Source organism: Ctenopharyngodon idella, chromosome 15, assembly GCF_019924925.1.
Source record: "Ctenopharyngodon idella isolate HZGC_01 chromosome 15, HZGC01, whole genome shotgun sequence".
Taxonomy (NCBI): Eukaryota; Metazoa; Chordata; class Actinopteri; order Cypriniformes; family Xenocyprididae; genus Ctenopharyngodon; species Ctenopharyngodon idella.
Genome location: NC_067234.1, coordinates 2,297,936 through 2,310,529, shown reverse-complemented (window position 1 = coordinate 2,310,529; position 12,594 = coordinate 2,297,936). Strand labels below are relative to the sequence as shown.

The 12,594-nt window shown below is 41.7% G+C and overlaps 2 protein-coding genes across 2 annotated transcripts in view; both read left to right on the top strand.

The window, feature by feature from the left end:
- Window positions 1-2,974: 2,974 nt before the first annotated feature.
- LOC127495673 (protein NLRC3-like) lies at window positions 2,975-3,928 on the top strand. Its single transcript, XM_051862624.1, has one exon. It carries the CDS (start codon window positions 2,975-2,977, stop codon window positions 3,926-3,928), a length of 954 nt encoding a protein of 317 aa, XP_051718584.1.
- Window positions 3,929-7,227: 3,299 nt separating this feature from the next.
- LOC127495667 (NLR family CARD domain-containing protein 3-like) overlaps window positions 7,228-12,594 on the top strand; it is a 28,702-nt gene continuing 23,335 nt past the window's right edge. Inside the window, exons 1-3 of the mRNA XM_051862615.1 lie at window positions 7,228-7,358; window positions 11,445-11,525; window positions 11,706-11,804. Of these exons, the coding sequence (XP_051718575.1) occupies window positions 11,488-11,525; window positions 11,706-11,804 (137 nt within the window). The 5' untranslated portion in view covers window positions 7,228-7,358; window positions 11,445-11,487. The remainder of the gene's footprint in view (window positions 7,359-11,444; window positions 11,526-11,705; window positions 11,805-12,594) is intronic.

The window sequence follows — 12,594 nt, the reverse complement described above, 5'->3', positions numbered from 1 at the left end:
TATTATTTTAAATTGACGCAAAGCTAATTTGTCTCTGCTACTGTCGTAGCATATGATTCGCTTTTTATTATTTATTGTGTTATATAGGTTAGTCTAGGCTGTTTTAAGAAACGTATAAAACGTCTTACGTCACCTTAACGGGGGTCGCCGACATCAGAAGATTTAGAATTGGACTTTTTTATTTCTGCCATCATTTTTAACACATCTCTGTGATCTTGGCCGTTAAGTTTATTAATTTTTAACTGCAGGATTTGCTTTATGTCTAATACTCTAAGTATTAAAATATAATTGTAATTTAATTTTAAACAATATTAAAGTGATACTTTAGCTTTCATCCGCCCATTTTCTATTAACTGGTCCTGAGAGAAAACGCACCCACAGCCAACTGTTGCTGTAGTTGTTGCTAATGTTGTGTATTGCGCCTCTAACGACAGATTAAAAAAAAAAAAAAAAACATCTGCTACAAACTGTTGCCCTGAGCAGGCGCGGTCGCTGGAACAACCTTTCCCAGAAGACTAGAACAGAACAGTGTTGATTTATTAAGACTAATAAGATTAATAAGCTGTAGGCCTATGTGTCATTTAGTACAATATAAAATTTGTGTGCATGTTGTAAAAATTGTTGTTTGCTTAATTCATAAACATTATAAAATCCATTTCGAGCCTGTAGAGGATCATCTGTGGAGCTGGGAACTCATGGGTGACTCACAGAGTTTTCAAAAAGAAGACCTTTCTTCAGGATCCAGGTATTTTATATTATAATATTTTACTTTTTTCCCTCCTAAGCTGGTAAAAAAATGTTTTGCATACACTTTCCAAATGCACTCAGGACTCAAATTACAAGTTTTCAGTTACTTAAGTTACAAGTTTTCAGTTACTTAAGTTCAGTTAATTTTATTTCCACCAATTCGTACTTGTGTATTTTTTTTTTTGCAAAATAAACTTAGGATATCTGAACAAATGAACATAAAGTACTCTGTTTTACTAGAAGTGGAATCCATCAGAAGAGATCAGACTCACAAGATGTCAGCCATGTGTCAATGAGAAGTGATGCATCAAAGGATTTATTTGTAAAGTTTGGCAATAATCCACCAGGAAACATGTAAGAATATAAAATTTTTTTTTTTCATGTCCAATGTGATGGTTTAGTTTACACCTGCAATTTGGTGTATTTTGTTTGCTATTTATTTCATTACAAGTGGAATTTAGATCAGACTTACTATAAGCGATTGTGGGCTTGTTTTTTTCAAGAAATTTCTTACAGATTTGGGCGGTCACAATTTTTAAATTATTTACAGAATATAGTTGCATATTTTGGGCTTATTAGTGGTTCGCACCTATAGGACTAAACGTATGACTGCTTAATTGTTATATAGTATGTAATGAAGTTTCTCTGTCTGTCAATTCCAAGACAACTGCTGTTGTCTTGGAATTGACAATTGGCTATGAGTGTGGTGTCAGGCAAATAAACCTTTTCCACAGAAACGGTACAGAAATGGTTATTCATGCCAGAGCTGCATGCGTTTAAAACTATATTACTGAACCCCCAAACTGACTGTAACTTCTTTTACCAGACTGTAACTTCTTTTACATTTTGACATCTAAAGTAACTTGATTCAGCATCGTTATATTACAAGCTACTTTAGATAAACAGCAAGACATTTATTAAATAATACAATTCATAGCCAATAATGCACACACAGCCTATTATCTTTGTAAATAATATCTTATTTAGATAGGACTTTTTGAAAGGGACTAAAAACATTTCAACAAACGAAAATATACAACATTTTTGGCAGAGTATAATAGAAAACTGTAACAAAATCCCATTTGAAGGGGTACTCTATGCAGATTGCGAGATATGCGGATGCCCCCAACCCTCAAAAACAGGGGTGACCTATTTTGGGCTTGTTTTTTTCTGACCAGGTCACTTATTTCTCTAGAGAAACCTGGCAACACTGGTCTCAATAAGAAGTGATGCATCAAAGAATATTATTTTATGGTTTGGCTATAGCTACAACCACCAAAAAAACATACAATATTGTTCTGTTCACTGTGGTGGTTCAGTTTACGAATGAAATTCTCTATATTTTTTGTTTTCTGTTTTACTAGAAGTGGAATCCACCAGGAGAGATTAGATGAATCAGAGTCATTAGATGTCAGCCACATGAGAACGAAAAGAGATGCGTCCAAGGAGTGGATTCCATATTGTAACATTAAAGACAATTCTTCAGGAAATGTGTAAGATCTTAAAAGAGTTCTTGACGGTGAATTTGGTTAATCTCATATTGCATTGTCATGGGAGTCAACAAATTCCAGAGATTCTATGAAGGAGCAGCTATGCATGAAAACCCAACCCTCCTCAATAAGATCTACACTGAGCTCTACATCACTGAAGTTTTAGGTGGAGGGGTCAATAATCAACATGAGATCATGCAGATTGAAACACTGTTTAGGAGAGCAATTACAGAGGACAGACCAATCAACTGCAATAACATCTTTAAACTTTTACTTGGACAAGACCTATCCATCAGAACTGTGCTGACTGAAGGAATCGCTGGAGTTGGAAAAACTGTGTCTGTGCAGAAGTTCATTCTGGACTGGGCTGAAGGGAAAGCAAATCAGGACGTCCACCTTATATATCCACTTCCTTTCAGAGAGCTCAATTTGCTGAAGTACAAAATATTCAGTCTTAAAGGTCTTCTACAGTTTTCCATGGGCACAAAACAACTGGAAATCTCTCCAAATGAAGGTAAAATCATTTTCATCTTTGATGGTTTAGATGAGTGTCGTCTGTCGACACCTCCAGACCAGCAGCAGCTGATCTCATCCCCTCTGAGTGTGTTGATCGAGTGACAGAGGTACAAGGCTTCAGTGACCCACAGAAGGAGGAATACTTCAGGAAGAGAATCAGAGATTAGAGTCTGGCCAATAAAATCATCTCACACCTGAAGTCATCGAGGAGCCTCTACATCATGTGCCACATCCCAGTGTTCTGCTGGATCTCAGCCACTGTCCTAGAGAAGATGTTGTGTGGAGCAGAGAGTGGAGAGATTCCCAAGACTCTCACTCAAATGTACACACACTTCCTGATCCTTCAGATTAACTTTATACGTGAGAAGGTCTATGAGAAGAAAGTAAAAGATAAAGACATGGTACTCAGACTTGGGAAATTGGCTTTTCAGCAGCTTGTGAAAGGCAATCTGATCTTCTACCAGGAAGATCTGTGGAAATGTGGAATAATTGAGAGAGAAGCATCAGTGTACTCAGGATTGTGCAATCAGATCTTCAAAGAGGAGTTTGGGATGCAGGGGAAAATCTACTGCTTTATCCATCTGAGCGTTCAAGAACATCTTGCAGCTCTATATGTGCACATAACCTTTATGAGCTCAAAAGAAAATGCATTTGACTTCATTAATTCTGATCTGTTTCTGATCTCTAAATTTCTGACCACGTTTAAAGTTTTGGTACTAGGTCAAACTTTACCCAGGGTCGAATTCTTACACGAAGTGCATCAGAGAGCTGTGAATGAAGCCCTGAAGAGCAAATCTGGACATTTGGATCTTTTTCTTCGCTTTCTTCTGGGTCTCTCATTGGAATCCAATCAGACTCTCTTGCAAAGCATACTGACAAAGACAAAATGTCACTCTCATTGCACAGAGGAAACAATTAAGTACATCAAGAAGAAAATCCAGGAGTGTCCTTCTTCAGAAAAATCATTCAATCTGTTCCACTGTCTGAACGAGTTAGGTGATCGATCACTAGAAGAGGAAATCCAACACTACATGAGCTCTGGAAGTCAAAGGGGCACCAAACTCTCACCTTCACAATGGTCAGCTTTAGCATTTGTATTGCTTTCTTCAGGGCAGGGTTGGTTGGATGAGTTTGGGTTGAAAAAGTACACTGGTCCACAAAATACAGCAAATTAAGTTCTTCTGAATTTGCAACATGTGGTTAAAGCATCTAGATCGGCTCAGTAAGTAGCAGTATCAACATTCAGTATATAGATGGTAAATGCTTAAAAACTTGCAATGACCCAGTAGTAATGACTATTCCTTGTCTATTCCTTAATTGATAGTTCACCGAAAAATGAGAATTCTGTCATTGACTAACCCACATGTCATTCCAAAATTATATTACTATATTACCTCTGCAGAACACAAAATAAGATATTTTGAATCAACTGTTTTTCCCCATGCAATGAAAGTCAATGGAGTCCAAATCTTTCAAGATGTAAAAGGGACATAAAGATACCATGAAATTCATCATTACAATTCATGTATGCAAAGTTTTCTGGGCTGACACTTTTGCTTTGTATGATGCACACATTTAAGCCTTTATTCTTTTTATTCTTGCTTCACTTTAATCAAGGCAAAACACTGATCAACACACATAGACGTTTGGAACCAGTGAGGTTAAGGCCTGTCTTTAGGGGGGGCTTATGTGTTATTTTTATTTTATTTTATTTTATTATTAATAAATTATAATTTATTTAATAATTTACACAATTTTATTACGGGATATGACGTGCACAAAATGTGAATCGTTGTCCATTTTGCGAGCAATTGTTGATAAAGACAAATGGCACATCACAATATTGGAATTGTTTGCGTTTTAAACCATGAAGGCAAGTCAGTGGATATCACACAAGCATTGTGCAAACTTTGCGCTAGAAAATGCATGTGAATTCACAAAGACCTTAATTCAACCATAAGACGGTGAAACCACGTCGCGATATCAACTGTGAAACAACGTTGCAATTTCAACGCTGAAACAACGTCACAATATCAACGTTGATCCAATTTGCAAAATCGAAACGCAATTCAACGTTGATTCAACCATGACATCAAACCCCTCACACCTGATAGATCTGAATCTGTCTAAAAATCTTCTAAGTGACTCAGGGATTAAGCCTCTGTATGGCGTTGTACAGAATCCTCAGTGTGTACTGAATTCACTTTGGTAAGTTTGCCTAGAGAATCACAAATGTGCTCATTATATTGAAAGTGAAAATAAAATTAAAGCTGTGCCTTTAAGCCAAGGCAGGGGTGAAAGGGTATGAAAGGGCACTGAAAAATCGTACTTAAACTACTACTTTTTAAAAATGTATTATATAAACATGACATAATATTATTCAGCATTAGCAAAGACTTGTTTATGAAAATACATTATTAGCACAAAGAAAAATCTCTCAGCTTTTAAACTCGTATCACAAATAATTTTTTATGCCCTGTAATGTAATGTGACAAACTGTAGCTTCCTAGTTAATTCACAAAGAAATCAGTCTTTTCAAAAAGTCACTAGAGTAGACTAGGTAACCTTATGAAAAAGACATATACTTCAAGTTCATTTTATGTACTAAGTAATGTTTAAGTATATTTTTAAGTATACTTTATGTAGTAAGTATACTAATATCAATTTTGATCCGGAGATTCTGTCCTCTTTCAGAAAATATGTAATAGCGCCCCCTATCGTATAACAGTGAAAACACTGATAGCCTGAAAATTCAGTCAATTGCAGGGAAAGAGTAAAGTAGATTTGAGTTTCCTATGTACACTACAAGTGGACTAGCCTACACAAAAATTCAAATAGTCTGAATTAGGAATATACCTGTTTTCTTTATAAATCAATATTTTATAACAATGTAAGTTTATAAGACAGGATGTAAAACTATGTGAAAAAAGTATTTAATAGGCTACTTAATCAAAAGATAACTACAAGCCAAGTATACTTAGAATACTTAATTATACTTTTAAGTATATCTCAGTCAAAAGATTGAGTACAAGTGTAGGCCTACTTAAACAGTCTGTCAGTAAGTCAAGTATACTTAAGTACAATTTTAAGTATATTTCTGAAAAGTATATAAAAAGTAGACTGAAAGTATACGTTCTTATATACTAATATTACACTTGAATAAACTTTTTCGTAAGGATGAGATGGCTTTTGTACTTCATTTTTATTCTATTGTGTCTTTCATCAACTTACTACATTTTCATGATTGAATTGTGATGTTCACCTGCACTTGAAATGTTATATGCTGTTTACTTAAAAAATGATGGTAACAATATTACACATAATATTTTTAAGTAGTTTTTAAGGCTGGATTTCTTTAATGGAATCTACTTGAATAAATCATGTAAAATCTCTGAAATTATTTAGTCTATGACACAATTAATTTAATATTTTTAGTGAAATTTGCTTTGAAATTTGAGTTATGATGTACAATTAAAAGTCTGTATGCTGCTAGCACAGCACAACTAGGAACAAACTTGTTACTGCACTGGCAATAGCAAAGTTATTGCTCACTGAACAAAGCAACATGTTTTAAAGTATTATTTCCTGCAGTTATTCACAACCTAACCATGCGCTATACTCTTCTGCACAATGGTAATGATCAAAACTTCAATATAACAGAAACTCTTTTAAATGTCAACATAACTGAACATTAAACATCAATAGATATTTCCCTTCACTCAAAAACACATAAAATAACACTTAATTTAAATATTTACTCTCCATTTCCAGCCATATGTCTAAATAAAACCACATAATTGAGCTAATTCTCTTAAATTAAATAGGTATCCTTCTTTCCTTAATTTTATTAGCTTAATTGGTTCCTTAATTCAAGCCTCAAAACTGTGTACGTTTCCTTAAAAAAAAAAAAAAAAAAAAAAAAATACGAAAATGTATCTCTTAATTTTATTATTTGAAATGTTCTCAATATTTTCTATACAACACTGAACCACAATTTTATTAATAAAATATACACACTGTTTTTAATTATCACCTTAATTTTTTGTTGAAAATTACAAGACCAATGATTCATTTTTTACAGTGATGTGTCATTGTTCTCTCTTTAGGCTGTATGATTGTGGCATCACAAATAAAGGTAAAGCCGCTCTGAGATCAGCTCTGAGATCCAAACGTTTCTCTTCTTGTGTTTTGAAATCAACTTAAGGATTTTCCAAAATAAAACCTTTAGGACTTATGTGATTTGATACATTTAATAAAATAATATTTGTATTTATTGTGTAAAAGATTCTAGAAACAGAGGTTGCTTTTAAACTGGAACAATTTTAGTAACCCATTTCTTTTCTATGTTCAGTACTTGAATGTATAATGAAGAAATCTTAAGATTTTGTTTTCTAAAGCTCTTTTTGACATTTACATTTCATCTCCTGTCCTGTGCTCTAACATACGTCAGCTTCATTCATGAGGGTGTCTCCAAATTTAAAGCTGCACATCCAGTAAGGCAGGATCTCAGCCACGGGAACATGTTCTACCTTTATGGGTGTTAAAGATCTGAGAGAACATTTACTTTAATTTCATTTGGACAGTGTGAGGCTTGGTGTTTGAACTGTAAGTTTGTTAATTTTATTACATTCTAAACACTTTTGAGAATATTTAGAGAATAAAAGTTTAAAAGTGAAATGTTTGTTAAAATGCTTTTAGAAAATAAGTTAATTTTGCTTGGAATAAGCATCCAACAAATACAAGGGAACATAAAAAGTCCCCCGGTCTTCAGGGGTGTCCACTACACTCAGGTGTCCCTGGACAATGCACCTGTTCTCCGGGCGGAGATTGCTGTCCTCCTGGCGAAGGATGCAATCGAGCCGGTCCCTCCAGCCGATATGAAGTCAGGGTTCTACAGCCCCTACTTCATTGTACCAAAGAAGGGCGGTGGGCTACGGCCAATCCTGGATCTGCGTGTCCTGAACCGGTCCCTTCACAGGCTGCCGTTCAAGATGCTTACGCAGAAGCGCATTTTCGAATGCGTCCGTCCCCAGGATTGGTTTGCAGCGATCGACCTGAAGGACGCGTACTTTCATGTCTCGATTCTGCCTCGTCACAGACCCTTCCTACGGTTTGCGTTCGAGGGTCGGGCATATCAGTACAAAGTCCTACCCTTCGGGCTGGCCCTGTCGCCCCGCGTCTTCACGAAGGTTGCGGAGGCGGCCATTGTTCCGCTCAAGGAACAGGGCGTTCGCATCCTCAACTACCTCGACGACTGGCTCATCCTGGCCAGCTCACGGGAGCAGTTGTGCGAACACAGGGACATGGTGTTAGCTCACCTCAGTCGGTTGGGTCTTCGGGTCAACTGGGACAAGAGCAAACTCTCCCCCGGGCAGAGGATCTCTTATCTCGGTATGGAACTGGATTCGGTCGCCCGGACTGCGCGCCTCACCGAGGAGCGCGTCCAGTCAGTGTTGACCTGCCTGAGTACGCTCAAGCGCAGGACAGCGGCCCCACTGAAACTCTTTCAGAGGCTCCTGGGGCATATGGCATCCGCAGCCGCAGTCACGCCGCTCGGATTGCTTCATATGAGGCCGCTTCAACACTGGCTCCGCGGCCGGATCCCGAGATGGGCGTGGCAGCGCGGTACGTTCCGTGTCCCCGTGACACCGAACTGCCATCGCACCCTCACCAAGTGGTCGGATCCTTCGTTCCTGCGGGCTGGAGTTCCCCTCGAACAAGTGTCCAGGCATGCTGTGGTCCACACAGATGCCTCTGCCACAGGGTGGGGGGCCACGTACAACGGGCATGCAGCGTCGGGTCTGTGGACGGGGCCCCAACTGCATTGGCATATCAATTGCCTCGAGTTGCTAGCAGTACGTCTTGCACTGGGCCGCTTCCAGGAGCTGTTGACAGACAAGCACGTACTGGTCCGCTCGGACAGCACTGCGGCCGTTGCGTACATCAACCATCAGGGTGGTCTACGCTCCCGCCGTATGTCGCAACTCGCCCGCCATCTCTTGCTATGGAGTCAGAAGCATCTGAGGTCGCTTCGTGCCATTCACGTCCCAGGCGTGCTCAACCGTGCAGCCGACGAGCTCTCACGGCAGCCTCCGCTTCCGGGCGAATGGCGGCTCCATCCCCAGGTGGTCCAGCTGATCTGGCAGCGCTTCGGCGAGGCACAGATAGATCTGTTCGCCTCCCCGGAGACTGCCCACTGCCAGTTGTTCTATTCCCTGACCGGCGGCACGCTCGGCACGGATGCCCTGGCAATCAGCTGGCCCCGGGGCCTACGCAAATATGCGTTTCCCCCAGTGAGCCTTCTCGCACAGCTCCTGTGCAAAGTCAGGGAGGACGAGGAGCAGGTCTTGTTAGTGGCTCCATATTGGCCCACTCGGACCTGGTTCTCGGACCTCACGCTCCTCGCGACAGCACCTCCCTGGCCCATTCCTCTGAGGAAGGACCTCCTGACTCAGAGACGGGGCACCCTCTGGCACCAGCGTCCCGACCTGTGGAAACTCCATGTGTGGTCCCTGGACGGGACGCGGAGGTTCTGAGTGATCTCCCGCAAGCGGTCGCAGACACCATCACTTCCGCTAGAGCTCCTTCTACTAGGAACCTCTATGCGCTGAAGTGGAACCTATTCGTCGAATGGTGTTCCTCTCAACCAGAGCGAGAGGACCCCCGATCATGTTCGGTCGGAACCGTGCTTTCCTTTCTGCAAGAGGGCCTGGAGCGAAGGCTGTCTCCCTCCACCCTCAAGGTGTATGTTGCCGCTATCGCCGCACATCACTATGCAGTTGATGGTAAATCGCTAGGGAAGCACGATCTGATCGTCAGGTTCTTGAGGGGGGCGAGGAGACTGAATCCTCCCCGGCCCCCCTCTGTACCCTCTTGGGATCTGACCCTGGTTCTTACATCTCTCCGGGGTCGTCCCTTCGAGCCTTTGCAATCAGTCGAGTTAAAAGTACTGTCCCTAAAGACCGTCCTCCTGGTTGCATTGGCCTTGCTCAAGAGGGTAGGGGACCTGCACGCATTTTCGGTTGACGAATCGTGCCTGGAATTCGGGCCCGGTGACTCTCACGTTATCCTGAGACCCCGGCCTGGATATGTGCCCAAGGTTCCTACCACTCCCTTTCGAGATCAGGTAGTGAACCTGCAAGCGCTGCCTTCGGAGGAGGCAGACCCAGCCCTAGCTTTGCTCTGTCCCGTCCGCGCTCTGCGCCTGTACGTGGACAGAACGCGAAGCTTCAGGACCTCAGATCAGCTCTTTGTCTGTTACGGAGGCCAGCAGAAGGGAAAGGCTGTCTCCAAGCAGAGGATGGCCCACTGGATAGTGGACGCCATCGCCCTGGCGTATGAGTCCCAGGGCGTGCCTTGCCCGCTCAGGTTGAGTGCCCACTCCACCAGAGGAGTGGCCTCTTCCTGGGCGCTGGCGCACGGTGCCTCGCTGACAGATATCTGTAGAGCTGCGGGCTGGGCGACACCTAACACGTTCGCTAGATTCTATAGCCTTCGTGTAGAACCGGTATCTTCCCGTGTACTCACTTCCACCAGCCGGTAGACGCGAAGAGCCCGTTCTAGTGTCGGCTTGCAATGCCACTCCCGCCCCCTGGGCCGGATACGTGCATCCTTTTTACTCCAGTCGAGTTCCCCGCTTGGCGAACCCTGTCGAGTTCCTCCGCCTCCCCCTTCGGCTCGGACATTGCGGAGTGTCTGATGCCAGGCCAAACCTCCGTCACCGACGTTGACGTTTGGCTGGGTTCCACATGTCGTGACCCCTCCACGTGAGTGGTCCCATGTGTGTATTTGTCCACGGTCAACTCCCTACGGCGAGCCCGTGTCTTTCCCTAGCAGAGCCAGCTCTGCTGTCACCTGTCAGATGAGTCTCCCCCTACCCAGGTGGAGCCATCCCAGGGACTCCATATGCGTACTGCCCACGGCCAGTCCATATGTGTACTCTCCACGTAAATTCCTCCCCTACGGGTGGGTAGTGGTCTCCGCAGCATCCCCTACGGGTTCGCTTCCCCAGTGTAGTCTAGTTTACTTAGTGGGTATGTCGGAACAGCAGTAGACTCTCTCGGCGTAAGCTTGCCCCCTTCCCCGTCCCACTGGTGCGCCGGGTGGCTAGAGCTTGCGCTGGGCACTGGAAGGGGTTCATACTGTGGCGCTTTATTTGGGATCCCAATTCGTCGGTCACTACTGACGTACGTCGAACGTGACCGACTGAAAGGGAACGTCTCGGTTACGTATGTAACCCTCGTTCCCTGAAGGAGGGAACGGAGACGTACGTCCCGTCGCCACAGTTGCTGTACCCTCGCTGTAGTGCGGACTAGATTGTCTCCTCAGCGAAAAACAGAGTGCGATTGCATCTGCTCCCCTATTTATACCACCTGGCGGGGGCGGTGCGCATTATGCAAATATCGCACGCCAACTCCATTGGCCTGTTGTAGTTCACTCGAAGCTGATAGGGCTCTCTAGCGATATCCCAATTCGTCGGTCACTACTGACGTACGTCTCCGTTCCCTCCTTCAGGGAACGAGGGTTACATACGTAACCGAGACGTTTTCATTTATCTTATCTTAGATACTTTTTTCTATATTACATTGTTAATATTAATAATTTAGATATTTAATTGATGTATTTTGAATTCCTGTTGTATATAAAATATACTTTTCTAACTGAAAATCTTGTTTTTTTTCTGTAACCCAGTAACACAGTGGATGAGATTTACAGAACCAAGGAATAAACGGCAATGGATCCTTCACTGCAAAGTGAATCCCCTGCACTCAAGTAAGCATACAAATTGGAGAAGAAAACAAGAAACAAATGTGAAACAATATAGATTTGAGCAATCAAGTAGGCCCAGCAAAGTTTTATGTTTGTTAATCATTAGTTTATTCTGAACAGATTTTTGTTGTTGTTGTTGTTGTTTTTATTGTTGTAAATTAAGTAAAATTTGCACTGTTATAGGCAGAAAACATCAGACTCACCCAGCTGTGTGTCCATGAGGAGTAATGCATCAAAGCAACACCATGATGATTTCAAAGGTGACCGCACTTCTGAAGACAGGTACATTTATAGTTAGGGATGATAATTTTGTGTCACTGATTAAAGTTACACATACATTTGGCACAATCTTTGCAAAATTTCTCTCAGAAAATCAAATGACCTCTTTAAACTGTTTTCCCAAATGCTCTTTCATTTCCTAACACTTCCTGTCTCTCCTTAAACTGTCCAATCAAATAAAAAAGTTATTAAACAAAACTTTTATGGAGATAAATATTTAAAGGAATTGAATCAATCATTTTCTGTAATTAATCGCAATTAACTGTTTTAGATGCAATTAATTACACATATTAAAATGTATAATAATAAATTTATTTATGGTGATGCTTTATTTATACGGTTTTATTTTTTTCAGATATTAAATTACTTTGCAAATGCAGTAGATCAAAGATTTGAATTGACGTGGTGTGACACATGTAAATCATCTGAATCTGTATTAAGCTTACAATGCAAGTGATGTGTAATTGTAACGTCTCGGTTACGTATGTAACCCTCATTCCCTGAAGGAGGGAACGGAGACATACGTAAGTAGTGACCAATGAATTGGGATATCGCCAGAGAGCCCTATCAGCTTCGAGTGAAACTAAACAAGCCAATGGAATTGGCGTGCGATATTTGCATAATGCGCACCGCCCCCCGCCAGGTGGGTATAAATAGGGAAGCGGATGCAATCGCACTCTATTTTTTGCTGAGGAGACAACCTTGATTCTGCACTACAGCGAAGGCACAGTAACTGTGGCGACAGAACGTACGTCTCCATTCCCTCCTTCAGGGAACTAGGGTTGCATACGTA

What these genes read in the sequence shown, in the direction of transcription:
- LOC127495673 (XM_051862624.1), top strand. Translation starts at nt 2,975, where the DNA reads ATGTGCCACATCCCAGTGTTCTGCTGGATCTCAGCCACTGTCCTAGAG.